Below are 27,738 nucleotides of genomic sequence, written 5' to 3' on the forward strand. Positions count from 1 at the left end.
AGAGTTAATTATGCAACATTCAATTTATACAACTTTATAATAAAAAAATATATGTAACAAAAATATATCTTGCAAAAAAAGTGACACAAGTTGTAATTTTTCGTATTCTATATTATGTGCGAAATGTTTAATATACTTCAGCTTTCTCTTAGAAAAAATGATACAAGTTGAAATTTGAAATAAACAACTTTTTATTAGTTTTATGTCTAATATTGCCGAAATAATTAATTTAAAAATACGCAGTTTTCTCTTTCCTACTTCTGAACAATATTATATTTTATCATTTGTGTCAATTTTCTTGTGGAGATGCTATATGTATGTTTAACTAACCTGAGTTATTAAAATTTCACCGAGAGCGCAATATAGGCACATATGTGCAAACAAATTTATAACGACGGAGAAGAAATATATTAAATGTGTGATCGACATATCATTTCCTTTATCAAATAGCTAATTAATTTATAAAATGAATGAAAAAAATTAATTTTTTTAATAACATTAATTTAGTATTTTATAATAACATTACATAGATATAGTAACTTTTTATTTAAATTAAATATCTGTTAATTTAATATTAATATATCTTTTACTAAGTATTATTATTAATTTAAACAAACTTCTTTAAATAAGTTCTTATTCAAACATTTAAATACTTACACTGATCATCCGAAATCCGAAGAATGCGAAGAGAATTGCATGATATATAAATAAGGAGAGAAGTATTATATTATATGTATCTTCAATAACATCAATAGTTCTATTAAAAGATATTTAATGTACTAATATATTTTACGACACGTTTTACATGAATTCTGCTTCTATACTCATATATTTTCTTATAAGTAACATACCTAAGTAAACGATTATGATTTGCTATGCAACATTTTAGCATTTTGTGATAATTCATGTACTTATTTAAATGTGATAAACGATTTTTTAGAATTTCTAATTGGCCGCATACGTGAAAAATTAAGAGACTAAGAAAATTGTCTATTCCAGAATAGGCTATCATGGCAATTGCTGCGTATATGACTTGACTAATAAATGTCAGTTCGTAGTGCGGCCTTTTTGTTATATCATAAATGTAATGAGTTTGTACTGGCAATATTTTTCCTGGATCAGTAATATTAGAAGTCAGTCTTATTGACATTCCAAAAATTGGCAATACTGTGATGAAGAACCACGCTAATGCCATTATACAATAAGAGCAAATAGAAATTATACGAGCATTCTGCGCTCTTTGGATCATCATACTTCTCTCTTGATCACTTTTTGACGTTATCCAATCCTTCACGATCATATTTATAATTGGTATATTAGCTTAAAAGTAAACATTTTTATACATAATAATTTTACAGTGCTGCTGAATTAAAACATATTAAGCTTAAATAGTAAAAGATTTAAAAAAGAAAATATGGAAATAACATCACTATTTTCGTGTTACCTCAAGAAAAATATTATTATAATTTTTTAAATCAATAAAAGTGATAATTTCGGAATGTACAAATCCCATTATACATTAGATATCATACAAAATCTGTTATTTATAAAAAATAAATATTTTATCTTTATATGAATATGTGTGAATATTTATATGCAAACATTTAAGTTTAAAATAATACAATATTTTATAACCTTTTTTTTCTACAATATTTTTATAAACAAATTAGCCAAATCAATTTTGTTATAAAAAGGTATTATTTAAAGAAAAGGTAAATATTTAATTCTAATAAATCATAAATATATATATATATATATAATGTATATTTTCAAATATGAATCAATTTTACTAATGTAAATAAATTGAGTGATCTATAAATATGTATTTGAAGCTGTATGTAATGTTAATCTGAACATTTAATTTATATATAAATTATTGTATTTTTAAAGTTTGTAAGATACGACTAAAATGATGATTACCTTCTTTTTTCCACCAAAAAATAATGATTCTAATCAAAGAGCTTATGACTGGTAACGTAAGTTGTAAATTATCTAACATTAGTGAACTGTCTCCAAAAATTTTTATTAGAGAATGTATAGAAGGAATAAGAATGCAGACCGTTATTCCCAGAAACACCACCAGCACTCGAAAATTGCATATTAATTTCTGCCAAGGATCTTGTGCAGTCCTAGGCCAAAGTCCAATTAAATTTAAAGTGAAACGGTTTAATTTTACCGCCCACTCGAAATCTACCTACAGAAACCTTGATAAGTACAGACCTTATAATAATAGGATTTGTAATACACAATTCCAAATACACAAATGTATTTATAATTGAGTCAAACGCACTATGTGTAATAGTTTAAAATAAGATATTTTTGTACTAATTATGTAAATCTAAAGATTATTTAGGAAATAATAAATAACTAATAATAATTATAAATAATAGTAATACGAACAAATTCATTGATGTAATACAGACTTTTTGGTAACGATGAAAACATAAAACATAGATTGTAAATGATATAACTGTTTGCACATATTCTTATTAAGGTATTATTTCCAGAAGGCTCTTTTCATATATAATTAGAATAATTGTAATTTATATATAAGCACCTTGATATCCATTATATTTCGAACTTTCCATGTCTAGTGTTATCTAAAGACTGACGTCTGTTCCTTTTTCGTGAATCGACGTTACCTCTTATGCAAGGAAAAAGCGCTTCTTGCGCATGCTTACTATAATGCTTCTCGAAAGTATCGAACGATCAACTTGCAACAAAGTATTTTAAATATTCTACTTTTATTCTTATTTCAAATTTTCATCATGTTATACATCCAGATGTTGCCGATTATAAGATGCGCGGGAAACAATTGCAAATAAAAAATTGCAGAATATCAGATGGTGATACAGTGATGAAAAAAAACATGCATGAGTATACGCGTATCGATTAATATTTCCATACTTCTATAATACTCTGTTGTGTGTGACTGCAGCTTTTAGTAATACACTCTAGTATAGAATTTATCGTGCATCGCTTTTATTGGTTTCTAATTTTTTAAATAAATTTGTTAAAATTTTATTGTTTGTTTTTATATCGAGTTTATTAAAATAAATTCAAAATGTAAAAGTATATTGCCAGATTATTCATCTTTAAATCTATATAATATTTATGATAATTATTATTATGGATAAAATAAAAATGTTTAGTATATACTGAAAGAAAAGGTTGGCTGAATATAATGTAATAAGTTGCAGCAACTAATTAAAAATACTATGTCATATTTTATCATCTAATTTGCTGTAGCAGCCGATCTTTTCTTTCAGTCTAATGATAGTATTTCGAGAATTTTGGATTTGAGTTATATACCGATGATAAAATTGACCAGCAACTTAATTTATACATCTCGGTTCGTTGTCTATTATTGATTTCCGTAAATGTGATACCATAATTCTTACTGAACAGCTATACTTTTACATTCTAGCTTTATGTGTGTATGTGTACATAATGAATAAATTTAAATATGATATTTATATGTGAGTAACAAGGAAATAAAATTATTTTTACAAATTAATATTAATATCTGAAATACAAAAATAAATTACAATTGTTACTCTTAAAAAAAAATTGCTGCAGCAAATTAGATGGTTAAATATGACATAGTATTTTTAATTGGCTGCAGCAATCAATTCTTGGTTGCGTTAGCCAATCGAAGTCCTATACTGACATTGCGAACTGGCTAACATGACCAACAATTGGCTGCAGCAATAAAAAATTGGTTGTTGCAATCAATTAAAAATGCAATGCCGTATTTTACCATCTAATTTGCTGTAACAACCAATCTTTTCTTTCGAAGTAGATAATAAAAGTTTGTAACAGTATCTATGAGCTTGAATGCGCGCGCGCGACAGAACATATATTAGTGGCCATCTTTGATTGTTTGTAACAAATCATAACATATTATGAATATTTATATATAATGTATTGGGATTTTGTATTTCAAATGGAATTGAAAATGTGCTGTTAAAGAGTACTAGGTGTATAATTTTGTAACTTATATAATATCATAAAAATAAAGAGGTTAATATATAATATAAAAAAATCACAAAATTAATTTAGTTAAAAGTAATCGCAATACTTCGCAATAAAATATATATTTTTTTAATTGAACAGAAATTCAATATATAAATATTAATTAACATTTGCAATAAAACTTTGGGAAATCCATTTTAGAAAAATCGATAGAACAAAAAATTGAGTCATTGGTGTCCAAATTTGCTCGTCACATTGTCAATGAATTTATCTATAACTTGTGTTCGTTGGTGCTCGAATTTAAATTTTTTAGAACACCCCCTTATAAGTAAATATGCCGACGTTCATGTTTAATGACACGTTATATATAATAAAAAATTAAGTTAAAAAGTAATTTTCACGAAACTTCCTTTAAATTATAATTTTCTTAAATTGAATTAATCTTTACATCTGTATTGTTACTTAAGAGAATAGTGGCTTGGTCTATTTAATTAATGCATTAATTTAAGACATATTTATTTGTAAATCAAATGTCAATACCGATGTAATTAAATTGGTTTTCTATAAAAAATTGCATGACATTTGAAAAAAATTTTACATGCTTTCATTTTTATTATTACCTTCTTGTTGTATGCAAAACGGATATATACCCAACAGATGTTTTTATTAACTAAAAAACAAATTTTTAATGGTAATATGATTAATAATATAAATTAAATAATTATAAAGTTTGATTAAGATAAGATTGTACATGTACCTAAAATGAATAATTCAAATTTTATATAGGTACTATATTTTAATTATATTTTCGTGATCTCGAATAATATTTTAATATGATATTTATATTCAAACATTAAAATATCTTACACTGCAAAATGTGGCCATTGTAACAGGAGACACTTTTCCAACAGTGAGATAAATTTGTTTAGAACCCCTTGTCATTAAGAGCAATAAATCTTCTGCAACTTTTGGATCCATAGTGTACCATTTATTACTATATGCCGCATAATATATTTTATTGCACTTAAAAATATTAAAAGTACTTTTAGATATCAATTATTATATACATTGTTTCATATATATATATATATAAATAAAAATTATACACTATATATTATATATACAGTAGTTTATAATTAACATGCAAAATTATACAATATCACTTTATATAATTCTGAAATAAAATAAAATATTTATGTAACTACCTGAGCCACTAAAATTTCGCCAAGGACGCAATATAGGCACATGTGTGTAAATATATTGATAACAGTGGATATGAAATAGATTAAGTGAGTGATCGATATATTATTTCCTTCATCAAAAAGCTAATTAAGTTATGAAAAGCATAAACAAAAAAACATAATTATTTCTGTTACTATCAATATTAATATTCAATTTTATAATAATGTGTAAGGAAGAGGAGCACAAAACGACCTAATTAACCCTCCTCCTTTAAATATAATAACTTATTAATCATTATTAAAGTGTACACCATTATTCAGCAGGACAATTTAGACATATAAACGTCTTTTTATTTAACTTTTAGATACAATACTTACGCTAATTACTCGAAATCCATAGAAGGCGAAGAGGACCGCGAAATATATAAATAAAGAGAGAAGTATTCCATTATAAGTATCTTCAATAATATCAATAGCTCTATAAAAGATATTTTATGTAGCAAATATATTTAATTACATATTTTGTGTAGATTATCTTATTTACGTATACGATTTCTTACAAATAACGAACCTAAGCAAACGGATATGTTTTGTTAAGCAGAATTTTAGTATTTTGTGATAATTTATATATTTATCCAAATATTGCATACGATTCTCAAGAATGTCTAATTGACCGCATATATGAAAAACCACAAGACTTAGAAAATTGTCTACTGCACTATAGGTCATCATAGCGATAGCTACGTAGATGACTTGACCAATAAATGTTAATTCATTTTGAGGCCTTTTTGTTATATCGTAAATATAATGGGTTTGTAAAGGCATTGATATCCTTCCTGGGTCAGTAATATTAGGTGTCAGTCTTACTGACATTCCAAAAATAGGCAACATTGCGACGAAGAAACACGCTAATGCCATTATACAATAGGAACAGATAATAATTATACGTGCATTCTGCGCTCTTCGGATCATCATGTTCCTCTCTTGATTACTTTTTAACATTATCCAGTCTTTTGCGATCATATTCATGATTGGTATAATAGCTTAAAAATAAATAATTTTATGCACATTAATTTTACAAGGTTGCTGAATTAAAATATGTTTAAATTTAATCTTAACCTGTAAAGATTCAAAAAAGAACACATCGAAATACTATCACTACTTTCGTATTCTCTGAAGACAAATATTATTACAAATCTATAAAAATTTTAATTGTGTTAGAACGTATCAATCTTGTTAATATAGATATCATATAAATTTTATAATATGTATAAATTATAGATATAAATTCTATATAAAGTATTTTATCTCTAAATGAATATATAGAGTGTTTGATAAGTGACGATAAATCTTTCGCATAGTGGTAGAGCGGACTAAACTGAGTCGAAAAATTCTCTACCATTTAGTAATTTTCGCAATAATTAACAAGATATCAATCAATTACTAAAAATCATCAAATATTGGTATTCAATAATTTTTTACTCGAGTATTATCAAGTTTACAGAAAACCAGCAAGAGATAAAAATTATTTATTTTCTTTTCATAGAACTCTAAGAATTTTTTCAAAATTTTTTATCAATTTTTTAGTACTGCATTTTCTTATATTGGCTACTATTTTTATTGTACCAACATTTGAAAATGCGGTCCTAAAGAATTCTGAAAAAATTCTCAGAGCTCTATGAGAAGAAAATAAACAATTTTTGTCACTTGCTGTTTTTCTGTAAAGTTGATAGTACTTGAGTAAAAAATTATTGAAAACCAATATTCGGCGATATTTAGTAATTATTGTAATATTTTGTTAACTATTGTGAAAATTGTAAAATGGTAGAGGACTTCGATTCAGTTTAGTCCGCTCTCTACCTATGCAAGAGTTTTATCGTTACTTATCAAACAGCCTATATATATGTGAGTATTTATATGCACACACATAGATTATTTATGATATGATGTAATTTTTTATAATCTTTCGTAATACATTTCTATATAAAATAACTAGCAAAATTGATTCTCTCATAAAAAGATTTTATTATATATATAAAAAAAGATAGTACATATTTAATTCTAATAAATCATACATATGATTTTCAAGATGCAAAAAATTTTAAATGTAAGGAATTTTATTATTTAACAATCGATTGAAAAATAGTCTATATGTATACGAAAATATACATATATTAATATATGAATTGATTTTATCGTAATGTAAGTGAATTATGTGATCAATATGTATTTGAAACCATCAATTTTAATTAGAATATTTAATTCACATGTAAGTTACATACTTTTAAAGTTTGTAACAGTTATACAAATGAACAAAATGATATATACCTTCTTTTTTCCACCAAAAAATCATGATTCTAATCAAGCAGCTTATGACTGGTAAAGTAAATTGTAAATTATCTAACATTAGCAAATCATCTCCGAAAATTTTTATTAGGGAATGTATACAGGGAATAAGAAGGCCAAGTAATCCCAAAAAAGTTATCAGTACTCGAAAATTGCATATTAATTTCTGCCGAGAATTTTGTGCAGTCTTCGGCCAAAGTCCAATCAAATTTAAAGTGAAACGATTTAATTTCACCGCCCACTCGAAATCTACCTGCAGAAATCTAAGTAAATACATTGCTTATAATTATAAGATTTGTAATATACCATTCTAATCGTCATAAATGTATCCATGTTTGAACTAAACACACTGCATGGAATAGTTTAAAGTAAGATATTTTTGAACATTTCGTATTAATCATGCAAGAATCTAAAGATTATTTACGAAGTAATAAATAATTAATAACAAAAATAAATGATTTTGTTTGTTGCAGTTAGATATAAGTAACTAAAGACGTAATAAATATGGATTGCACATTTCAATAAAGTCATCACTATTAATTTAAAAAGAGTAAGATAACTTAGTGCGTACTGCTCTCTCTCTCTCTCTCTCTCTCTCTCTCTCTCTCTCTCTCTCTCTCTCTCTGTCTTTCTCTCTAAAATATTAGTGTAATATCAAGGCTAGTAAACACATAAGATTAAATCGCCTTTTTTATACATTACTTTCTCTATTCTCAGAAAAATACATTATGTGTATGCTCCAAGTATTCATTATGCTTACCACACAAAGCAAATTACAAAGAGATACGATTATTCAATATCGCGTTCTGTTTTTACGTAGCATGAATGCTCTAAGATCAAAAACAGGGAATTGCAGTCTATATCTATTACGTCTATTCCTACAAGACATAAAAGTCTTAAAATGTTATATGAATATTAAAACGAGTAAATAACAGTCACATAACATTCTAAAAATGTTGTGTACATATAGGATGTAACTAAAGCTATTACAATATAAACTTTAATGTTCAATACGTTCATAAGAAACACAAATTCACTGAGATAATCCCGACTTTTTCGTTAATAATGAAAACATAAGACGTGGATTATAAATGATGCCACCATTTGCATATTTCTAACAACGTATTTCCTTAAGGATCTTTTCGCATATAATTAAAATAATTTGAAACTATAAGCACCTTGGTATCCATTATATTTCGAACTTTCCATGTCCAGTGTTATCTAAAGACTGACGTCTATTCCTTTTTTGTGAATCGACGTTATCTCCTGTACAAGGAAAAAGCGTTTCTTGCGCATGCTCAAAATATTACTTCTTGAAAGTATCGAACGATGAACTTGCAACAAAGTACTTTAAATATTCTGTTCCTTCTCTTATTTTAAATTTCCATCAAGTTTCCATTAGTACCTATTATTGCGGGAAACAATTGCAAATAAAAAATTGTACAATGTCAGATGGTGATATAGTAATGAAAAAAAAAACAAGTATATCTACCATATTTCCATACTTCCATAATCCTCCGTTGTCTATAACTGTAGCTTATAATAAAGTGCTATAGCATAGAACTTACCGCGTGTATTACTTTTACATGTGTGGTTTCCAATTATTAAAATAAATTGGCTAAAATTTTATTGTTTTTATTTCGAGTTCTTCAAGATAAATACGAAACATAAAAGTGTATTGTTAGATCAGATTATTCATCTTTAATTCTATTCATTATATTTACGATTCTAATCATAACACATAAATTCTAATCATAATATTTATGATTATTATTATTGGTAAAAAAAATGTTAAATATAACAATTGCTTGTCTCGAGAATTTGAGATCGTTTTTGAATAATAAGCCGATAATAAAATTTACCAACAACTTAATTTATACATATTGATCTGCTATCTATTTTTAACTCTCTCTCTCACTCTTTTGTATTTTTTTTTTAGATATTATAATTCTTACTGAACAGCTACTTTTGCAATATAGTTTTGTGTACGTAACAAATAAATTTAAATATAATATTTAAGTGTAAGAAGCAAAGAAATAAAACTAACTTCACAAATTAATACTAATATTAGCTGAAATTAATTACAAGTGACAGATAATTATAAATTTGTAAGATTAGTTATGAGTCTGAGACGCGACAAAATATATTATATATCATTATCCATCTTTGATTGTAACAAATCTTTATATTATGAACATTTATATATTCAGTAATTCAATTGGCGTTAAAACTATGCTGTTTATGTATTAGGTTGTTGTATAACATGCTATAGACTTTATATAAATAAAAAGATTATTTATAATAATGTAAGAAAACACATGATTTCATTTAATTGGGAATGACCGTAATATTTTAGATGCTCTTATAAAGTTCTAAGAACAAAAACTAAACATAAGAAATTGTTATAGAAATTAAGCGATTCTTTGAAATATTTTTATTAAATAAATAACCTTTAAAATATATTATCGTTATTTAAAACTGCTTATCTGTATTTAATAATATATTTTATAAAATAAACGATTTAATTTCAAAAGCAAACTTAGTTTATATAAAATTCACGAAAAACCGTTATCATACAGTAGAAATAATCAAAATATATCATAGGAATGTCCTAAAAATATTACATTTCGTAAATATGGTTTTAGGATATTCATGCAATGTATTTTAGACACATCTGTTGTGTAGGTACCTTTAATTTATGATTTTTTAAAATTTAATTTTACATGTGTGTTATTACTTAAGAAAAATTGATTCCCTACTGGTTCATTCCTTTTGATTAATGCATTAAGATATATTTATTTGTAAATGATATAGTATTGATATTTAAACTAGTGTTTTATAAAAAATTGTATGTTCGGAAAAATTTCTCATAAGTGTTCATTTTTTCTATTACCTTCTTGTTGTATGCAAAACGGATATGTATCCGACAGATGTTTTTACTAACTAAAAAACAAATTTTTGTGGTAATATGTTTAATAATTTCAGTTTTGTAAGTATGTGAGTAAGTAAGCAATTAAAATAATACATACATTAAATGTAAAATTTAATTCTTTATATTAAAAAATTTTTATGTGAAAATACTATAGTACCAAACAATATTTTAATATAATATTTCTAATCAAACATTAAAGTATCTTACACTGCAAAATGTGGTCATCGTAACAGGAAATATTTTTCCAACGGTGAGATAGATTGGTTTCGAGCCTCTTGTCATTAAGATTAATAAATTGTTTGTGGTTTTTGGATCCATAGTGTACCATTTATTATTATATGCCGCGTAATATATATTATTACACTTGAAAATATCAAAAACATTTTTAAACAAGTTACTGTTTAAATAGTTTTACAACAAATAGAGAAAATAAACATTGCATATTGTATAATAGTTTGCAAATTTAATTACGCACAATATTCAATTTATATGATTTCTATAATAAAAATATATATGTAACTAACCTGAGCCATTAGAATCTCCCCGAGTACGCAATATAGACACATATGCCCAAATAAATTTAAAATGGTTAATGTAAAAAATACGAAACGAATAACTGGTAAATGATTTCCTTCGTTGAATACCTTTATTTATTTAATTTATAAGTTTTACATAAAGATATAGTATCTCATAATTAAAATTATTTCAGGTGTCCATAATAAAACATGTTATAAGTATAGTAAAAATTTAGATATTATATACACATTAGTAGTTTTGTAACGTTAAAAATTAATTAATATGAATTCTAATTTTTAAGCGTTTTATTAATACTTACGCTAATTACCCGAAATGCGTAAAAAGCGAATAGTATCGCAAAATATATAAACAAGGAGAGAAGTATTATATTATACATATTTTCAATAGCATCAATAGCTCTGCAAAGTATATAAATATATTCGATTATACAGCGTGATTCACAACAACCGTTTAATTTTGAAATACCATATTTCTTATTTAATTTTTAAACGATTTTTCCTTCACTAAAGTTTTATTTTCTTCACTAAAGCTTAGTTTTTAAATTATAAGAAAAAATAGTTAGCAAATTACGGGAATTATAATTTAAAGACTAAGTTTTAGATAAAATTTTAGTAAAGGAAAAATCGTTTTAAAATTAAGTCAAGGAATACGGCGTTTCAAGGATAAATAATTGTTCTAAATCACTTTGTATATTTCGGATAGATTATATGTGCGTATATTTTCTTAACAAACCTAAGTAAACGAAGATGTTTATCTATACAGCATCTTAGCACTTTTTGATAATTTGTGTACTTATCCAAACGTGTCAAACGACACTTGATAATGTCTAACTGACCAGATATATGAAAGATTAGAAGACTGAGAAAATTGTCAATTCCAGTATAGATCATCAAGGCAATAACTACGTAGATGACTTGACTAAGAAATGTCAGTTCATATTGCGGTCGTTTTGTTATATCATAAACATAGTAGCTTTGCACAAGCATTGGTTTTCCTGGATCAGTAATGTTGGGAGTCAATCTCATTGACATTCCGAAAGTAGGTGGTATAACGAGAAAGAAGCACTGTACTCCCATTAGGCAATAGGCACAAATAATAATTATGCGTGCACTTTGCGCTCTTTGGATCATGAAATATTTTTCTTGATCACTTTTTGATTTTATCCAATCCTTCGTGACCATATTTATAATGGGTACAATAGCTTAAAATGGTTTAAAAGGTGAAGAATTTTATTTATATTTTTTAGCGTTGTTAAGTTAGAGTATATTCATTTTAATTTTAAGCAGTAAAACGTACAGAAAAAAAAATTTATGCAATGTTAATATTTTCTTTATAAAAAAACGATGTTATATTTTAATGTAATAAATAGAACGATGTGAATCATTAGAAAGATTCCTTGAGGAAATTGAGAGTCACATTATAGAAATTCTTGACAATTTTTTATGATAAATTCATTAAATGTATGAAAGTGAATTTCGAACGATATTTATATGGCATGTAAAAAATTAACAAAAAAAATGTGTTTTATTAGCAAATACTTTATATATAAGTATACGATGCATATATGTTCTATTTTTTATGGTTGCTTTGCAGTAATATCTCGATTCTTGGTGATCCGAGTAGCGAATTTTAGTTATAAATTTTCAGGAGGCCTGCTGATACGGAGTGAACCACACACAACTCAATTAAAACATTTTATCGAGATATTAATTTCTCAGTACAAAGTTTATAAATATTGAGTTTATATTTATATAATTGCATATTTATATAAGTACTTGTCAATAAAGAATGTATTTTTTACTTTTTATATGTTGTATAAACGTCGCTAAATTGTATATATGTATAAGTAAAACGATTAAAATGCTTACCTTCTTTTTTCCACCAAAAAATCATGATTCTAATTACGCAGCTTATAATTGGTAAAGTAAATTGTAAATTGTCTAACATTAGCATAACGTCACCAAAAATTCTTATCAAAGAATGTATAGAAGGAATAACAAGGCAGACCATTAGTCCCAGAAAAATCACCAGCACTCGAAAATTGCACATTAACTTTTGCCAAGGATTTTGTACGTTTTTAGGCCAAAGTCCAAGCAAATCTAAAGTGAAACGGTTTAGTTTCACCGCCCATTCGAAATCTACCTGCAGAAATCTTAATAAGTCCAAAATTTATTAAAAAGACCTGCATCATTTTTAAAACATGTTTAGTAAAGCCATAGTTAAATATGTAAATATAAAATTAATTATACTTAATTGAATGCAAAATACAATATTTAGAAACACTTCACAAGAACCACAGATCTAATTATAATTATCACTTTTTAATAATCACGCAAGTTGAAAAAATAGTAAAGAAGAATCACTCAAAATTTCAAATTAGATGTAACTAATATTTTAATAAAATAACAGAAACACTATTGCATGAAATGCAATAATTTAAAGGTTTTTAAGGTTATCATTAGTCGCACAAATTGTAATGAAAATATTTCTATTGACACTTTCTCAATTACAGTTATTTTACAATAATCAAGAAAATAAACACCTTGGTATCCATTATATTTTGAAGTTTCCATGTTGAATGTTATCTGGCGACTGACGTCTACTTCTCTTTCATGAATCGACGTTACCTCCTATTCGGAGAAAAACTTTTCTCATGCTCTCTATAATAATTTTTGAGAAAGAGACGAACAAAGTATAAAATATTCTGTACCTTCGTATGAAGTTCCCATCACTTCAATATCGAACATCGCACAAAACATTCGCGAACAAAAAAATTTAATAACAGGGATGTCATGTTAAGAAAGAAAGAACGTATGTATATATATCCATTGTTCTCTACCATTGTTCTCTCACACTTCTATAATCGGCTATAGTTTATAACTACAGTTAGTAATAGGCCATATATACATTAAAATATGTTCGTTGATAACAGTTGCTGTAGCAATCTGTACTCACTACATAATATCTTCCCCTTCTGTTGTTTGTATAATAATTCTATATATATATATATATATATATATATAATATTTTATTAAATAAATAACTTTTGAAACATAATATTGTAATATAAAAGTAGTTAATTTATATCTAATGACGAATTTAATAAAGTATTATATAAAATAAATAGTTAAATATAAAAAGAAGACTGGCTTACAATGTAACAAGTTAATCTGCAGGTTATGATTATTTCAATTCTCAAGTCAATTAAATTTTCCGACATTATTTTCTTATTCTATCTACTAACACATTTTTACCATTACTTAATAGAATTCTAAGCACATTCTACTTGAATAATGCAGTAAGATATATTTATGTGCAAATGACATGCACATTTCTATCGTATTCTATCAAAAATTGCACAATATTTGCAAAAAGTTACCATTTTTCATACTTTGTATCACCTTCTTGTTGTATGCAAAACGGATATATAACCAACGGAAGTTTTTACTAACTAAAAAATATATTTTTTAAATAATAATGTGATTAACAATATAAATTTAATAGTTAAATAATCATAAAGTTTGATGAAGATTGTACACCTAATACATAAATCATTCAAATTTTAAATATAATAGGTATAGTAGATTTTAACTAAATTTTTATGATATTAAATAATGTTTTAATATAATAAATATAATTAAATATTAAAATATCTTACACTGCAAAATGTGGCCATTGTAACAGGAGACATTTTCCCAACGGTAAGACAAATCTGTTTAGAACCTCTTGCCATTAAAAGCAACAAATCTCCTGCAACTTTTGGATTCATGGTGTACCATTTATTACTGTACGCTGCATAGTATACTTTGTTGCACTTAAAAATATTAAACGTACTTTTAGATATCAATTATTATATACATTGCTTCATATGTAAATAAAAATCAGTCATTATTATATATGCACAGTAGTTTACAGTTAGCATGTAAAATTATATAATATATGAATTTACGTAATTCTGAAATAAAATAAAATATTTATGTAACCCACTACCTGAGCCACCAAAATTTCGCCAAGGACACAATATAGGCACATGTGTGTAAATATATTGATAATAGTAGATATGAAATAGATTAAATGAGTGATCGACATATCATTTCCCTCATCAAATAGCTAATTAAGTTATGAAAAAACATAAACGATATAACATAATTATTCCTGTTAGTATTAATATTAGTATTATTATTAATATTTAATTTTGTAATAACATGTAAATTTTAATGTATATATAATATCTTATTGATTATATTCATTAAAATGTATGTAATTACTCAGCAGGAAGATTTAGACGTAAACATCTTTTTATTCAATTTTTAGTTTCAATAATACTTACGCTAATTATCCGAAATCCATAGAAAGCAAAGAGTATTGCAAAATATATAAATAAAGAGAGAAGTATTCCATTATACGTATCTTCAATGATATCAATAGCTCTATGGAAGACATTTTATTGTATATACCAAATATGTTCAATCATATATTTTGTATAGATTATCACATACATATATGTTTTCTTACAAGTAACAAACCTAAGCAAACGTATATGTTTTTCTATGCAGCGTTTCAGTATTTTGGGATAATTTTTGTATTTATCCAAATGTTGCATACGATTTTCAAGAATGTCTAATTGTCCGCATATATGAAAAACCACGAGACTGAGAAAATTGTCCACTCCAGTATAGGCCATCATACCGATACCTACATAGACTGCTTGACTAATAAATGTTAATTCATATTGCGGCCTTTTTGTTATATCGTAAATATAATGAGATTGTAAAGGCATTGGTATCCTTCCTGGATCGGTAATATTAGGTGTCAGTCTCATCGTCACTCCAAAAATAGGCAGCACAGAAATAAAAGACCATTGTAATCCCATTATACAGTAGGAACAAATAATAATTATTCGTGCAGTTTGCGCTCTTCGTAGCATTAATTTTCTCTCTTGATCATTTTTTATTTTTATCCAATCCTTCATGATCATGTTTATAATCGGTATAACAGCTTAAAAAGTAAATAATTTTATGCACGTTTTATACCATAATGTGAAGATATGTTAAAATCAATTCTAAATCATAGAAAGCATACGAAATACTGTTATATTGTTTTAATTTTTTAAAGTTTAAAGCATAATAATATTATAATTTAAAATCAGAAATATTAATTAATTTACGAAAGAAATATATCATGTATGTATAATAATATTATTTACATATGTATATATATATATATAAATCTTTTTTATTGGCATAAATGTATGTATACGTGTTTATGTGCATATACTGGAAAGATTAATATAATATATTCTTTTTTATAACTTATATAATATTTTTATTTACAAAAAATTGGCGACAAGAATCTTATTTAAAAGATTTTATTTTAATTTATACATGTCTATTTTTAATTTATTCTTCCTAACATTTATAATAGCATAAGTTTATAAATTTGTGAGATATAGAAAATACTTAATATACTCATAAATTTTTTAAATGGCATACTAACATGGTTAACTATATATATAATAAATAAGGTGAATCTATTTATGAGCTGAATCTCTATATCTGTGAATAAATATGTTGTGAAGGATTTAAGGATATATAATAATTAGTATTCAACTCTCTTTTAATATTTTAGTCATATATTATTTATCATACTTGTAGCTTATAAATTATAAAAATGATGTTTACCTTTTTTTTTCCACCAAAAAATTATGATTCTAATCGAGCAGCTCATAACTGGTAAAGTAATTTGTAAATTATCTAATATCAGTAAAATATCTCCAAAAACTATTATTAATGAATGTATTGAAGGAATAAAAAGGCAGAACGTTATTCCCAGGAAAGCTATCAGCACTCGAAAATCGCACATTAGCTTTTGCCAAGGATTTTGAACGTTCTTAGGCCAAAGTCCAAGGAAATCTAAAGTGAAACGGTTTAGTTTCACCGCCCATTCGAAATCTGCAGAAACCTTGATAAGTCCGAAGATTGTTAAGAAGATGATTTAATTCAAAATATACTATAATATAACACCATAATTAATTCAAATATACAAAAAGTTATTTAATACTTTTAAAATAATATATCGGTCAACTTTTGCTTAGAAGTTTAATTATGTAAGTTTAAAAATTATTCATAAGAAGAAACAAATAGCTAGTAATAAATATGAGCTTAAATATGCCGTAATTAGCTAACAGGTTACAACATGTCATTTATTAACATAATGCAGATATTAATGTATCTACATATATTAAGATTAACTCAGATATTAAAAAACACGATACACTATAAAAAGTGATAATAAATCATTTCTGTTAATGATGATATAATATGACATAAATTATTATTATTACAAATACTTGCACTCTTTGCACATATTGCAAGTAAAGTTAATACTTCCTTAAAATTTTTATTTACAGCTACAATGATCAAGACTATAAGTACCTCGGTCATATTTCCAACTTTCCATGTCCAGTGTTATCTAAAGACTGACGTCTCTGCCTTTTCCATGAATCGATGTTACCTCTTGAACAGCAAAAAACACTTCTTATGCGCATGCTTTTAATATTACTTCTTGAAATTATCGAACAATCGACTTGTAACAAGAAGTTTTAAATTTCCTGCGTTAACTCTTGTTTCAAATTTTCATCAAATTTCCAAGAACTTCACGTGAGACATTTGTGAATAAAAAGTTGCAAGTTGATTATGCTGTTGAAAGAAGTGCCCGTACATATGAAATATTCCTATACTTCTGGAAAAGGCTATAAAATTCTAACTGTAGTTAAGAAGAATTCGTATTAAGTATCACACACACACACACACAATACTTATAGTGTTCTTTGTTTAATAGAAAGTATATATTTGCAAATTGCATTTCATTTATTTGTTATATACTATGATGTTACTGAAAGTCAAAGAATTTAATAAGTAATAATTATAAGTGCAAAAAAATTTGTCCTATAATTAATACATTAATCCAAAATAATGTTTAATTTATAAAATTTATGTTAAAACTATATGTTGAAATATATAACTCCTGTGAAAAGTAAAGAATAGAAATATGTGGCATTATTACCTTTAGTCGCACGTTTTTGTGTATTTTACTAAAAAGTTAATAATTGCAAAATTGAAAAAGCAGTATTATAATAACTATTATACCTTATAGAAAATACTTTCTAACTGGTATTTAAGTTTCTGAAGATTAATTTTTAGCTTTTATTTAAAAAATATAATCTAAAACAAAGTGATATAATGGTATTGATGACCTTTCTTACATTTTCATTGTCACTTCTAATACAAACGATAAACAATAAGGAGACAGTTTTAAGCGGAAATATATACTTTATTTAGACATACAACAAAATATTTTTTATATTAAAATATTTTTAATTAACAAACAGAAAAGAGTAAGTGAACTGCAAATATGGGATAATACGGTATTATATTGTAATTACTATGGTGTATCGTGTCGAGGTTGCCCGATCGAATTTATACGTTATGCGTGTGTGACGCAATAAGTACATATGTGTATATCTTTATCTCTCTCTCTCTCTCTCCCTCCCTCTCTCTCTCTCTCTCTCTCTCTCTCTCTCTCTCTCTCTGTCTTGTCCTCCCCTTCACATATCTATTTTATACTATATTATTATATTAGACCAAGAGGCCACTGTAGTGATTTTGTTACCCATAGCGACAAGTATGAGACGTGAGTAACTTTACATGACTTTTATTCATGTAAAACATAAAACAATACATACATATTTAAGCCTGGTCGCGGTCGCTTGAAGGGGAGATGGGCTTTTCAAAATGTTGTTCAAGATTTTGATTTTTTTACTGAAAGCGTCAAGGTTGAATGTTGTTGCAATCGATAGCAGCCATACCTACCTGAACATGTACAATTTTCTTACTCCATGTAAAATTGTACGTCTTTGGGTAGGTATGGCCGTCTTCATGACCATCCAAAAGGAATAGAAACCATGTTTCTTGACAATGAGTCTATTATAGCCATACAACTATTCTGTGACGCTACAAGAAAGTGTCGCGAATATGTTCATATGAGCGACATCGTGGCGTTACAAGAAGCGATGCCGATCCGAACGCATCCGCAACGCTTCTTGTCACGCAACGATGTGACCCATATGAACATATTCGCGACATTTTTCTGTAGCGCCACAGAATAGCTCCGTATGAATGCGTCGACGCTTTCGATTGTGGCGCTACAAAATCGCTCGTCTGTAGGAGCCCATACTATAATTAATATCAACAGTTGATATTTGATGGTTTGATTTGAAAATGGATTTTTTAAAATATTGAAACATAGAATTAAATTTAATTCCAGAATGCTTCTTATTATTTAATATAATTTCTAACACATTTTTGTCAAATCATACAGTAAATTTATTTATAATAACATTTTAATATTTAAACAATTTTTAGATTGTTGTATTTTAAAAAATAACATTTTTAAAAAACATTTAGATTTATTTTATTTTTCTAATAATTTCTCGTTGTATGCAAAACAGATATATATCCGACTGATGTTTTTATTAACTGAAAAAAATATTTTTAGTAATAAATAATATGGACGTGTAATTACGAAATTTAAGATATAATGTATACATAAAATAGATACATAGATACCTAAAATACACATGGATATAATAAAAAATAAAATATTTAAAAGTTTTTAAATTATTATAATGTAGACTTATTACATGTATATAAAATATTAAAATAATTTAAATGCCTTTTTTTTACAATAATTATAATTAAACATAAAAATATCTTACACTGCAAAATGTCGTCATTGTCATGGGGAACATTTTTCCAGCGGTGAGATAGATCGGTTTAGCACCTCTTATTAGCAAAAACAATAAATCTTGTGTAATTTTTGGATCCACGGAGTACCATTCATTACTGTAGGCTGCATAATATATTTCATTACACTAAAAAATATTGAAAACGTTTTTGGATAAAAATTGTATCTGTATGTTATTTCTTAATAAAATAAATTCATTATAAATCAAATTATACTGTTATTTAAAATGTAAATTAATACATTCAAGTAAACAATAAATGCAATGTAAATTATGTATTAATTTTTCAAAAAGTTTACATTAAATTTTCACAACATTTAATTTTTTAATAAAATTACGTTATCAATATATTTATAATATTAATTTTCGCTATTTGTGTGTGAAAAATAATAATTATTGTTTATTAATAATAACATCTTTGTTAAATGAAAAATAGTATTAATATATAGAGCGTTGTATATACAACGTTTATAAAAATAAAAAAAAAATACAACTTACTTGGGCTATTAAAAACTCGCCAAGAGCACAATATAGACACATATGTGCAAATAAATTTAAAAATGTAGATATAAAGAAAACCAAATGTGTGAATGATAAATCATTTCCTTCGTCGAATAGCTATATGAATTTATAGGATAAGACAAAACACAATTTTTTAAATATTGATATTAATTCGAAAAATTATGATATAATATAAATGTATACATAATAATAAAAATAAGCAAGAGCCCATCAAAGCCAATATCAGTTGTTCGGATGCACAATTTATTTTCGTGTTAATTTAACAAATCATATCAAAAATTAATTAATATACGTTTCGACCCCTATTTTGGGTCCTTATCAATATAAATCTAAATCCGCTTACATACTATACGCAAATTCCAACATTGCGATACGTGACGATACAGCTCGTTCTTCTTTATCCAATTTCCAAGTTAGATAAAATGAGAACGGAGTCCAATACATTATGTCAAAAAGTAGAACACATTGCTCATTTTCGTCTCTGACTGTCGACACCACAAGATCTTGATGTCAGTTTTGAATATATGGCTACATTATATCTGACAATTGGATGAGCAATGTGTTCTACTTTTTGACATAATGTTTTTGACATAATGTATTGGACTCCGTTCTCATTTTATCTAACTTGGAAATTGGATAAAGAAGAACGAGCTGTACCGTCACGTAACGCAATGTTGGAATTTGCGTATAGTATGTAAGCGGATTTAGATTTATATTGATAAGGACCCAAATATAGGGGTCGAAACGTATATTAATTAATTTTTGATATGATTTGTTAAATTAACACGAAAATAAATTGTGCATCCGAACAACTGATGTTGGCTTTAATGGGCTTGCTTATTTTTATTATTATTGATAGATTCTTCCAAGCCTTATTTTTAGATATTTGATAAATGTATACGTTTTTATATATTTCCCAATTATTTTCTCAAAGTTAAAAATCACATTTTATTTAAATAAATTACACGAAATAAAAAATACTTACAGCAATTATTCGAAAACCATAAAAAGCGAAAAGAATCGCAAAATATACGAATAAAAAGAGAAGTATTACATTATATGTATCTTCAATAATGTCAATGACTCTATAAAAGATGGTCCGTATATTAGATATATGTATATAGGTGAAGTATTGATTATGTACTTCATATGGATCAAACCTAAGTAAGCGTATGTGTCTTGTTATACAACTGTTTAGTATTTTGTGAGCATTTTTACATTTATCCAAACTTGTTAAACGGTTCTTCAGAATATCTAATTGACCACATATATGGAAAACCAACAACCCGAGAAAATTATCGATTCCACTATAGGACATCATGGCAATAATGATATAAACAGATTGACTAATAAATGTCAGTTCGTACAGTGGACTTTTTGTTACATCGTAAATGTAATGAGTTTGTAGGGGCATTGGTTTGCCTGGGTCAGTAACGTTGGTGGTGTCTCTCATTGATATTCCAAAACTAGGTAGAACGATAAGAAAAAAGCATCCTATTCCCATCATGCAGTATGCGAATGTAATAATTATACGTGCACACCGGGCTCTCTGGATCATTATACTTCTCTCTTCAGCATTTTTCAATTTTATCCAATCCTCCATGATCATGTTCATGATCGATTCGATAGCTTAAAAAGATGTTAATATTAAAAATTTTTATCACTTAACAAATAATTGAATCGGAATAGAGACTATTACAAAAATTTAATCATAAGCGATAAAAAATTGAAAAAGTAAAAAGGAATATATTTTTGCATTTTTAATAAAAAAATAATATTATAGAATATGTAAGAAATAAAAATATAAAGTTTAATGCACAATTGAAAAGCATAGACAATAGGAACAGGGAGAATAACAGATTTCAATTATTCAGAAACTGTATACTAAAATACACGATTTCTGACAGGTTGTAATCCGTTTTATATTTCCTGTTCCTATTGCCTGCGTTTCTCATTGCATTGGGTTGCATTATAGGTTTTTGACTTGTAAACTATGAAATTTTGATTGCATTATATATTCAATCATTTTATTTATATATATATAACTGTAAATATCTTATCTATACAAGCATACGGATTTTTTTATGACTTTCCATTAACATTTTTATATACGTAATAACAGATGAAATTGTGGATTTTGTAAAAATTGTTAGTTATGTTTTATGAAATAATTTATGTGTAAATATTTTCAATAAGAAAAATGCATATAGAGTACTTATAATTAAAAAAATTTTAGAATGTGCATAGTTCACTCTTTATATAAAAATAGATATATATATGTATATGTATAGTCTTATAAATACATATTATAAAGTTTTATAACTACAGTTTTATTTGTGTAAAAAGTTTTCAGGTATTTTAGAGACTTGTAAATATTAAATATTAATTATGATATAATATTTAAATTATATATTGCTTACTGTATTTAATAGTTTAGATAAATATCAAAATTAGTCTACCTTCTTGTTTCCACCAGAAAATTACGATTCTTATCAAGCAACTTATAGCTGGTAGAGTAAACTGTAGATTATCTAGCATTAATACAATGTCTCCAAAAATTCTTGTTAAGGAATGTATAGAAGGAATAAGGAGGCCCAGTGTTACACTCAAAAATACGACAAGCACTCGAAAATTGCACATTAACTTCTGTCGAAAATTTTGTGCAGTCTTAGGCCAAAGTCCAATCAAATTTAAAGCGAAACGATTTAGTTTTACCGCCCATTCGAAATCTACCTGCAGAAATCTTAATAAGTCCGAAATTGATTAAAAAGATCGTTTGCATTATTTTTAAAACATGCTTAAGTAAAACCATAGTTAAATATGTAAATATAAAATTAATTATACTTAATTGAATGCATAATACAATGTTTAGAAACACTTTACTTTTCAATAACCGCAGGTCTAATCATAATAATCACGCAAGTTGAAAAAATAGTAAAGAAGAATCACTCAAAATTTCAAATTAGATGTAGCTAATATTTTAATAAAACGACACAAATACTATCATGAAATACAATATAAATGCATAATACTATCATGAAATGCATAATTTAAAAATTTTTAATGTTATCATTAATCGCTCAAGTTGTAGTGAAAATATTTCTATTGACACTTTCTCAATTACAGTCATTTACAATAATCAAGAAAATAAACACCTTGGTATCCATTATATTTTGAAGTTTCCATGTTGAATGTTATCTGGCGACTGACGTCTACTTCTCTTTCATGAATCGACGTTACCTCCTATTCGGAGAAAAACTTTTCTCGCGCATGCTCTCTATAATAATTTTTGAGAAAGATGAACATAGTATAAAATATTCTGTACCTTCGTATGAAGTTCCCATCACTTCAATATCGAACATCGCACAAAACATTCGCGAACAAAAAAATTTAATAACAGGGATGTCATGTTAAGAAAGAAAGAACGTATGTATATATATCCATTGTTCTCTCTCACTACTATAATCGGCTATAGTTTATAACTACAGTTAGTAATAGGCCATATACATTAAAATATGTCCGTTGATAACAGTTACTATAGTAATCTCTGCTCACTACATAATATTTTCCTCTTTTGTTGTTTGTATAGTAATTCTATATATATGTATATATATATATATATATATGTATATATATATATATATAAAATTGTAATATCGTAATTGTAGAGCTTTTCGCGTATATTTGCATGCACATGCGATAAATTAATTTCGTTATTTATTACTCGCTGCAGATTACGTACATTCGTGCTCTAATTGTGACAAACGCATAAATGCTCGAGATAGCACTTTTTATCGTTTTTAAAGCTTACAACTTAACAAGTGTCTGCAGGTTACGGTTATTTCAATTTTCAAGTTAATTAAATTTTCCGACATCATTTTTTATGCTACTAACACATTTTTACCGTTACTTAATAGAATTCTAAGATATTCTACTTGAATAATGCAGTAAGATATATTTATTTGCAAACGACGTGTTAATATCGGCACATTTCTATCGTATTCTATCAAAAATTGCATAATATTGGCAAAAAGTTACTATTTTTCATACTTTGCATCATCTTCTTGTTGTATGCAAGACGGATATATAACCAACGGATGTTTTTACTAACTAAAAAATATATTTTTTATATAATAGTATGATTAACAATATAAATTTAACAGTTAAATAAACATAAAGTTTGGTGAAGATTTTAAATTTAGTACATAAAATAAATAATTTAAATTTTATACAGGTATAATAGATTTCAATGAAATTTTTATGACATGGAATAATAGTTTAATATAATAATTATAATTAAATATTAAAATATCTTACACTGCAAAATGTGGCCATTGTAACAGGAGACATTTTTCCAACGGTAAGACAAATCTGTTTAGAACCTCTTGTCATTAAGAGCAACAAATCTCCTCCAACTTTTGGATCCATAGTATACCATTTATTACTGTACGCCGCATAGTATACCTTGTTGCACTTAAAATATTAAAAACACTTTTAGATATCAATTATTACATTACTTCATATATAAATAAAAATTAGTGATTACTAGAGGAAACCACTAAATTAAATAGGCGCCTAATATGAGATAGTAGCGTTTCTGCTAAACTAATTAGCGCTATCTATTGGTTTTACCATACATCTATTGCTCTTGGATTGAAAGCTATTTTGTAGAAAGTTCGTTGTCAAGTCATGCCTGTAGCCATTGTAAAAAAAGATTTTTGAATTTGGATGTCTTCAAGTTTCATTGAAATGAGCCTTTAAATCTTGTTATTATTTAATAAATAAATATTTGGCAATAAATTCTTTATATAGTGATAGAATAAGGTCGTACTAATAGAAAAATACAAAATATGTTGATTTGCTAAATTGCAGAAGTTAGATTTGGTGATCGTAAAACCGTAAGACGTGGAAATCATAATATGAGATTCCCAGGGTATTTCTAATAATATGAAATAACCCATGCTCCTACGTTATCGTGACAATCGTTGCTAAAGTATAAGTGTTATTGTACAATAATAAAAAGAATAACCGGAATAAACGTCGAGTGCCTATTTCTGCGATGCTTGATTCCAACTACCTGAAGGCGAATTCTGGGTAGTATAATCTACCGCATGCTCATTTTTTGTGCACGCTGGATGTATTTGTTTCTATTTTAGGAACATTAAATAAAGTTTTTTAATTGCAATACTGATATACTTTGTATTTTACTATCGATTTCTCGGGCCATATTAGGAGCACAATTCTTTGACTTTGTGATTTGCTCACTTTCTATGTTTCCTTAATTTTCAAAAAAATGAAATTTAAATTTAATTTTATATAACATTATCTTACAGCTTACTAAATTCCCTTTCAAATGACCTATTATTTTTTTTAATTCTGCCCATAGACTTCTAGTATTTACCCAAAATGAACTCGATATCTCATAATAGAGGCCTTTCCTCTGTATGTGTACAGTAGTTTATAGTTAACATGCAAAATTATACAACATCAATTTACATAATTCTGAAATAAAATAAAATATTCATGTAACTCATTACCTGAGCCACTAAAATTTCGCCAAGGACGCAATATAGGCACATGTGTGTAAATATATTGATAATTGAGGATATGAAATAGATTAAGTGAGTGATCGACATATAGTTTCCCTCATCGAATAGCTAATTAAGTTATGAAAATGATGAAAAACATAAACGATACAACATAATTATTCTAATTAGTAATAATATTTAATTTTGTAATAACATGTAAATTTAAATGTATATATAACAACTTATTGATTATAATCATATTAAAATGTATAAAATTTTTCAGCAGAACAATTTAGACATAACCGTCTTTTTATTCAATTTTCAGTTTCAATAATACTTACGCTAATTATCCGAAATCCATAGAAAGCAAAGAGTATAGCGAAATATATAAATAAAGAGAGAAGTATTCCGTTATACGTATCTTCAATGATATCAATAGCTCTATGGAAGACATTTTATGTACCAAATATGTTCAATCACATATTTTATACAGATTATCACATACATATACGTTTTCTTATAAGTAACAAACCTAAGCAAACGAATATGTTTTTCTATGCAGCGTTTCAGTATTTTGGGATAATTTTTGTATTTATCCAAATGTTGCATACGATTTTCAAGAATGTCTAATTGTCCGCATATATGAAAAACCACGAGACTGAGAAAATTGTCCACTCCAGTATAGGCCATCATACCGATACCTACATAGACTGCTTGACTAATAAATGTTAATTCATATTGCGGCCTTTTTGTTATATCGTAAATATAATGAGATTGTAAAGGCATTGGTATCCTTCCTGGATCAGTAATATTAGGTGTCAGTCTCATTGTCACTCCAAAAATAGGCAGAACAGAAACAAAAAACCATTGTAATCCCATTATGCAATAGGAACAAATAATAATTATTCGTGCAGTTTGCGCTCTTCGTATCATTAAATTTCTCTCTTGATCACTTTTTATTTTTATCCAATCTTTCGTGATCATATTTATAATTGGTATAACAGCTTGAAAAGTAAATAATTTTATGCACGTTTTACAACATAATGAAGACATATTAAAATCAATCCTAAACCATAGAAAACATATGAAATACTGTTATTTTTCTTAATTCTTTAAAGTTTAAAGCACAATGATATTATAATTTAAAATCGGAAATATTAATTAATTTACGAAAGAAATATCAGTACATTCAATAATATTATTTACATATGTATATCTTTTTTATTGACAAAATGTATACGTATTTATGTGCATATACTGAAATGATTAATATAATATATTCTTTTTTATAATTTATATAATATTTTTATTTACGAAGAAAATTAGTGATAAGAATCTTATTTAAAAGATTAATTTATTTTAAGTTTTTTACATGTCTATTTAAAATTTATTTTTTGTAACATTTATAACAGCATAAGTTTCTAAATCTGTGCAATATAGAAAATATTTAATATCCTCATAAATTTTTTAGAAAGCATAATAACATGATTAACTGTAATATATGTACATATATGTATACATAATAAATAAGATGTGTCTATTTATTAGCTGAATTTATATATGTGAATAAATATGTGAAGGATTTAAAGATATTATATATAATTATTAATATTTAACTTTTAATATTTTAATCACATATTATTAATCATACTTGTAGCTTATAAACAAAAAGTGATGTTTACCTTTTTTTTTCCACCGAAAAATTAGAATTCTAATTAAGCAGCTCGTAACTGGTAAAGTAATTTGTAAATTATCTAATATCAGCAAAATATCTCCAAAAACTATTATTAATGAATGTATTGAAGGAATAAAAAGGCAGAACGTTATTCCCAGGAAAGCTATCAGCACTCGAAAATCGCATATTAACTTTTGCCAAGGATTTTGAACATTCTTAGGCCAAAGTCCAAGGAAATC

General features: G+C 26.2%; 6 protein-coding genes across 6 annotated transcripts in view; all 6 read right to left on the minus strand.

The window, feature by feature from the left end:
* The window catches only part of LOC108770118 (odorant receptor 85c-like), a 3,630-nt gene extending 1,509 nt beyond the window's left edge, over positions 1-2,121 (minus strand). Inside the window, exons 1-4 of the mRNA XM_018521429.1 lie at positions 1,921-2,121; positions 852-1,320; positions 658-757; positions 331-450 (exon numbers count right to left, since the gene is read on the minus strand). Of these exons, the coding sequence (XP_018376931.1) occupies positions 331-450; positions 658-757; positions 852-1,320; positions 1,921-1,999 (768 nt within the window). The 5' untranslated portion in view covers positions 2,000-2,121. The remainder of the gene's footprint in view (positions 1-330; positions 451-657; positions 758-851; positions 1,321-1,920) is intronic.
* A 2,470-nt stretch (positions 2,122-4,591) lies between these two features.
* Positions 4,592-6,179, minus strand: LOC108770123 (odorant receptor 67c-like). Its single transcript, XM_018521435.1, has 5 exons — positions 5,728-6,179; positions 5,535-5,634; positions 5,181-5,300; positions 4,843-4,998; positions 4,592-4,645 (listed from the first exon to the last, which is right to left on the minus strand). Exons 1-5 carry the CDS (start codon positions 6,177-6,179, stop codon positions 4,592-4,594), a joined length of 882 nt encoding a protein of 293 aa, XP_018376937.1.
* Positions 6,180-10,391: 4,212 nt separating this feature from the next.
* LOC108770111 (odorant receptor Or2-like) lies at positions 10,392-12,152 on the minus strand. The gene is made up of 5 exons (XM_018521421.1): positions 11,704-12,152; positions 11,270-11,369; positions 10,959-11,078; positions 10,642-10,797; positions 10,392-10,445 (listed from the first exon to the last, which is right to left on the minus strand). The coding sequence occupies exons 1-5, from the start codon at positions 12,150-12,152 to the stop codon at positions 10,392-10,394; spliced, it is 879 nt and encodes a 292-aa protein (XP_018376923.1).
* Positions 12,153-14,349: 2,197 nt separating this feature from the next.
* LOC108770109 (odorant receptor 13a-like) lies at positions 14,350-15,949 on the minus strand. The gene is made up of 5 exons (XM_018521419.1): positions 15,498-15,949; positions 15,302-15,401; positions 14,962-15,081; positions 14,630-14,785; positions 14,350-14,422 (listed from the first exon to the last, which is right to left on the minus strand). The coding sequence occupies exons 1-5, from the start codon at positions 15,947-15,949 to the stop codon at positions 14,369-14,371; spliced, it is 882 nt and encodes a 293-aa protein (XP_018376921.1). The 3' UTR covers positions 14,350-14,368.
* A 3,502-nt stretch (positions 15,950-19,451) lies between these two features.
* Positions 19,452-21,915, minus strand: LOC108770049 (odorant receptor 43a-like). Its single transcript, XM_018521340.1, has 5 exons — positions 21,457-21,915; positions 21,282-21,381; positions 20,273-20,392; positions 19,748-19,903; positions 19,452-19,508 (listed from the first exon to the last, which is right to left on the minus strand). The coding sequence occupies exons 1-5, from the start codon at positions 21,909-21,911 to the stop codon at positions 19,452-19,454; spliced, it is 888 nt and encodes a 295-aa protein (XP_018376842.1). The 5' UTR covers positions 21,912-21,915.
* A 2,437-nt stretch (positions 21,916-24,352) lies between these two features.
* LOC108770110 (odorant receptor 13a-like) lies at positions 24,353-26,808 on the minus strand. Its single transcript, XM_018521420.1, has 5 exons — positions 26,357-26,808; positions 26,166-26,265; positions 25,834-25,953; positions 24,614-24,769; positions 24,353-24,406 (listed from the first exon to the last, which is right to left on the minus strand). The coding sequence occupies exons 1-5, from the start codon at positions 26,806-26,808 to the stop codon at positions 24,353-24,355; spliced, it is 882 nt and encodes a 293-aa protein (XP_018376922.1).
* Positions 26,809-27,738: the final 930 nt, after the last annotated feature.

The sequence above is a fragment of the Trachymyrmex cornetzi genome, unplaced genomic scaffold, assembly GCF_001594075.2.
Source record: "Trachymyrmex cornetzi isolate Tcor2-1 unplaced genomic scaffold, Tcor1.1 scaffold99, whole genome shotgun sequence".
NCBI classification, from domain to species: Eukaryota; Metazoa; Arthropoda; class Insecta; order Hymenoptera; family Formicidae; genus Trachymyrmex; species Trachymyrmex cornetzi.

What these genes read in the sequence shown, in the direction of transcription:
- LOC108770109 (XM_018521419.1), bottom strand. Translation starts at nt 15,949, where the DNA reads ATGATCATGAAGGATTGGATAAAAATAAAAAATGATCAAGAGAGAAAA. An exon ending in AAACATATACGTTTGCTTAG is followed by an intron (nt 15,402 to 15,497) that starts GTTTGTTACTTG and finishes TGTCTTCCATAG; the next exon opens with AGCTATTGATATCATTGAAG. An exon ending in GCGAAATTTTGGTGGCTCAG is followed by an intron (nt 14,786 to 14,961) that starts GTAGTGGGTTAC and finishes AATATTTTTAAG; the next exon opens with TGCAACAAAGTATACTATGC.
- LOC108770123 (XM_018521435.1), bottom strand. Translation starts at nt 6,179, where the DNA reads ATGATCGCAAAAGACTGGATAATGTTAAAAAGTAATCAAGAGAGGAAC. An exon ending in ATGGATTTCGAGTAATTAGC is followed by an intron (nt 5,301 to 5,534) that starts GTAAGTATTGTA and finishes TAACTTAATTAG; the next exon opens with CTTTTTGATGAAGGAAATAA. An exon ending in CAATGGCCACATTTTGCAGT is followed by an intron (nt 4,646 to 4,842) that starts GTAAGATATTTT and finishes TTTGTTTTTTAG; the next exon opens with TTAATAAAAACATCTGTTGG.
- LOC108770111 (XM_018521421.1), bottom strand. Translation starts at nt 12,152, where the DNA reads ATGGTCACGAAGGATTGGATAAAATCAAAAAGTGATCAAGAAAAATAT. An exon ending in GGGAGATTCTAATGGCTCAG is followed by an intron (nt 10,798 to 10,958) that starts GTTAGTTACATA and finishes GATATTTTCAAG; the next exon opens with TGTAATAATATATATTACGC. An exon ending in CGATGACCACATTTTGCAGT is followed by an intron (nt 10,446 to 10,641) that starts GTAAGATACTTT and finishes TTTGTTTTTTAG; the next exon opens with TTAGTAAAAACATCTGTCGG.
- LOC108770049 (XM_018521340.1), bottom strand. Translation starts at nt 21,911, where the DNA reads ATGAACATGATCATGGAGGATTGGATAAAATTGAAAAATGCTGAAGAG. An exon ending in AGACACATACGCTTACTTAG is followed by an intron (nt 21,382 to 21,456) that starts GTTTGATCCATA and finishes CATCTTTTATAG; the next exon opens with AGTCATTGACATTATTGAAG. An exon ending in GCGAGTTTTTAATAGCCCAA is followed by an intron (nt 19,904 to 20,272) that starts GTAAGTTGTATT and finishes AATATTTTTTAG; the next exon opens with TGTAATGAAATATATTATGC.
- LOC108770110 (XM_018521420.1), bottom strand. Translation starts at nt 26,808, where the DNA reads ATGATCACGAAAGATTGGATAAAAATAAAAAGTGATCAAGAGAGAAAT. An exon ending in AAACATATTCGTTTGCTTAG is followed by an intron (nt 26,266 to 26,356) that starts GTTTGTTACTTA and finishes TGTCTTCCATAG; the next exon opens with AGCTATTGATATCATTGAAG. An exon ending in ATGGATTTCGGATAATTAGC is followed by an intron (nt 25,954 to 26,165) that starts GTAAGTATTATT and finishes TAACTTAATTAG; the next exon opens with CTATTCGATGAGGGAAACTA.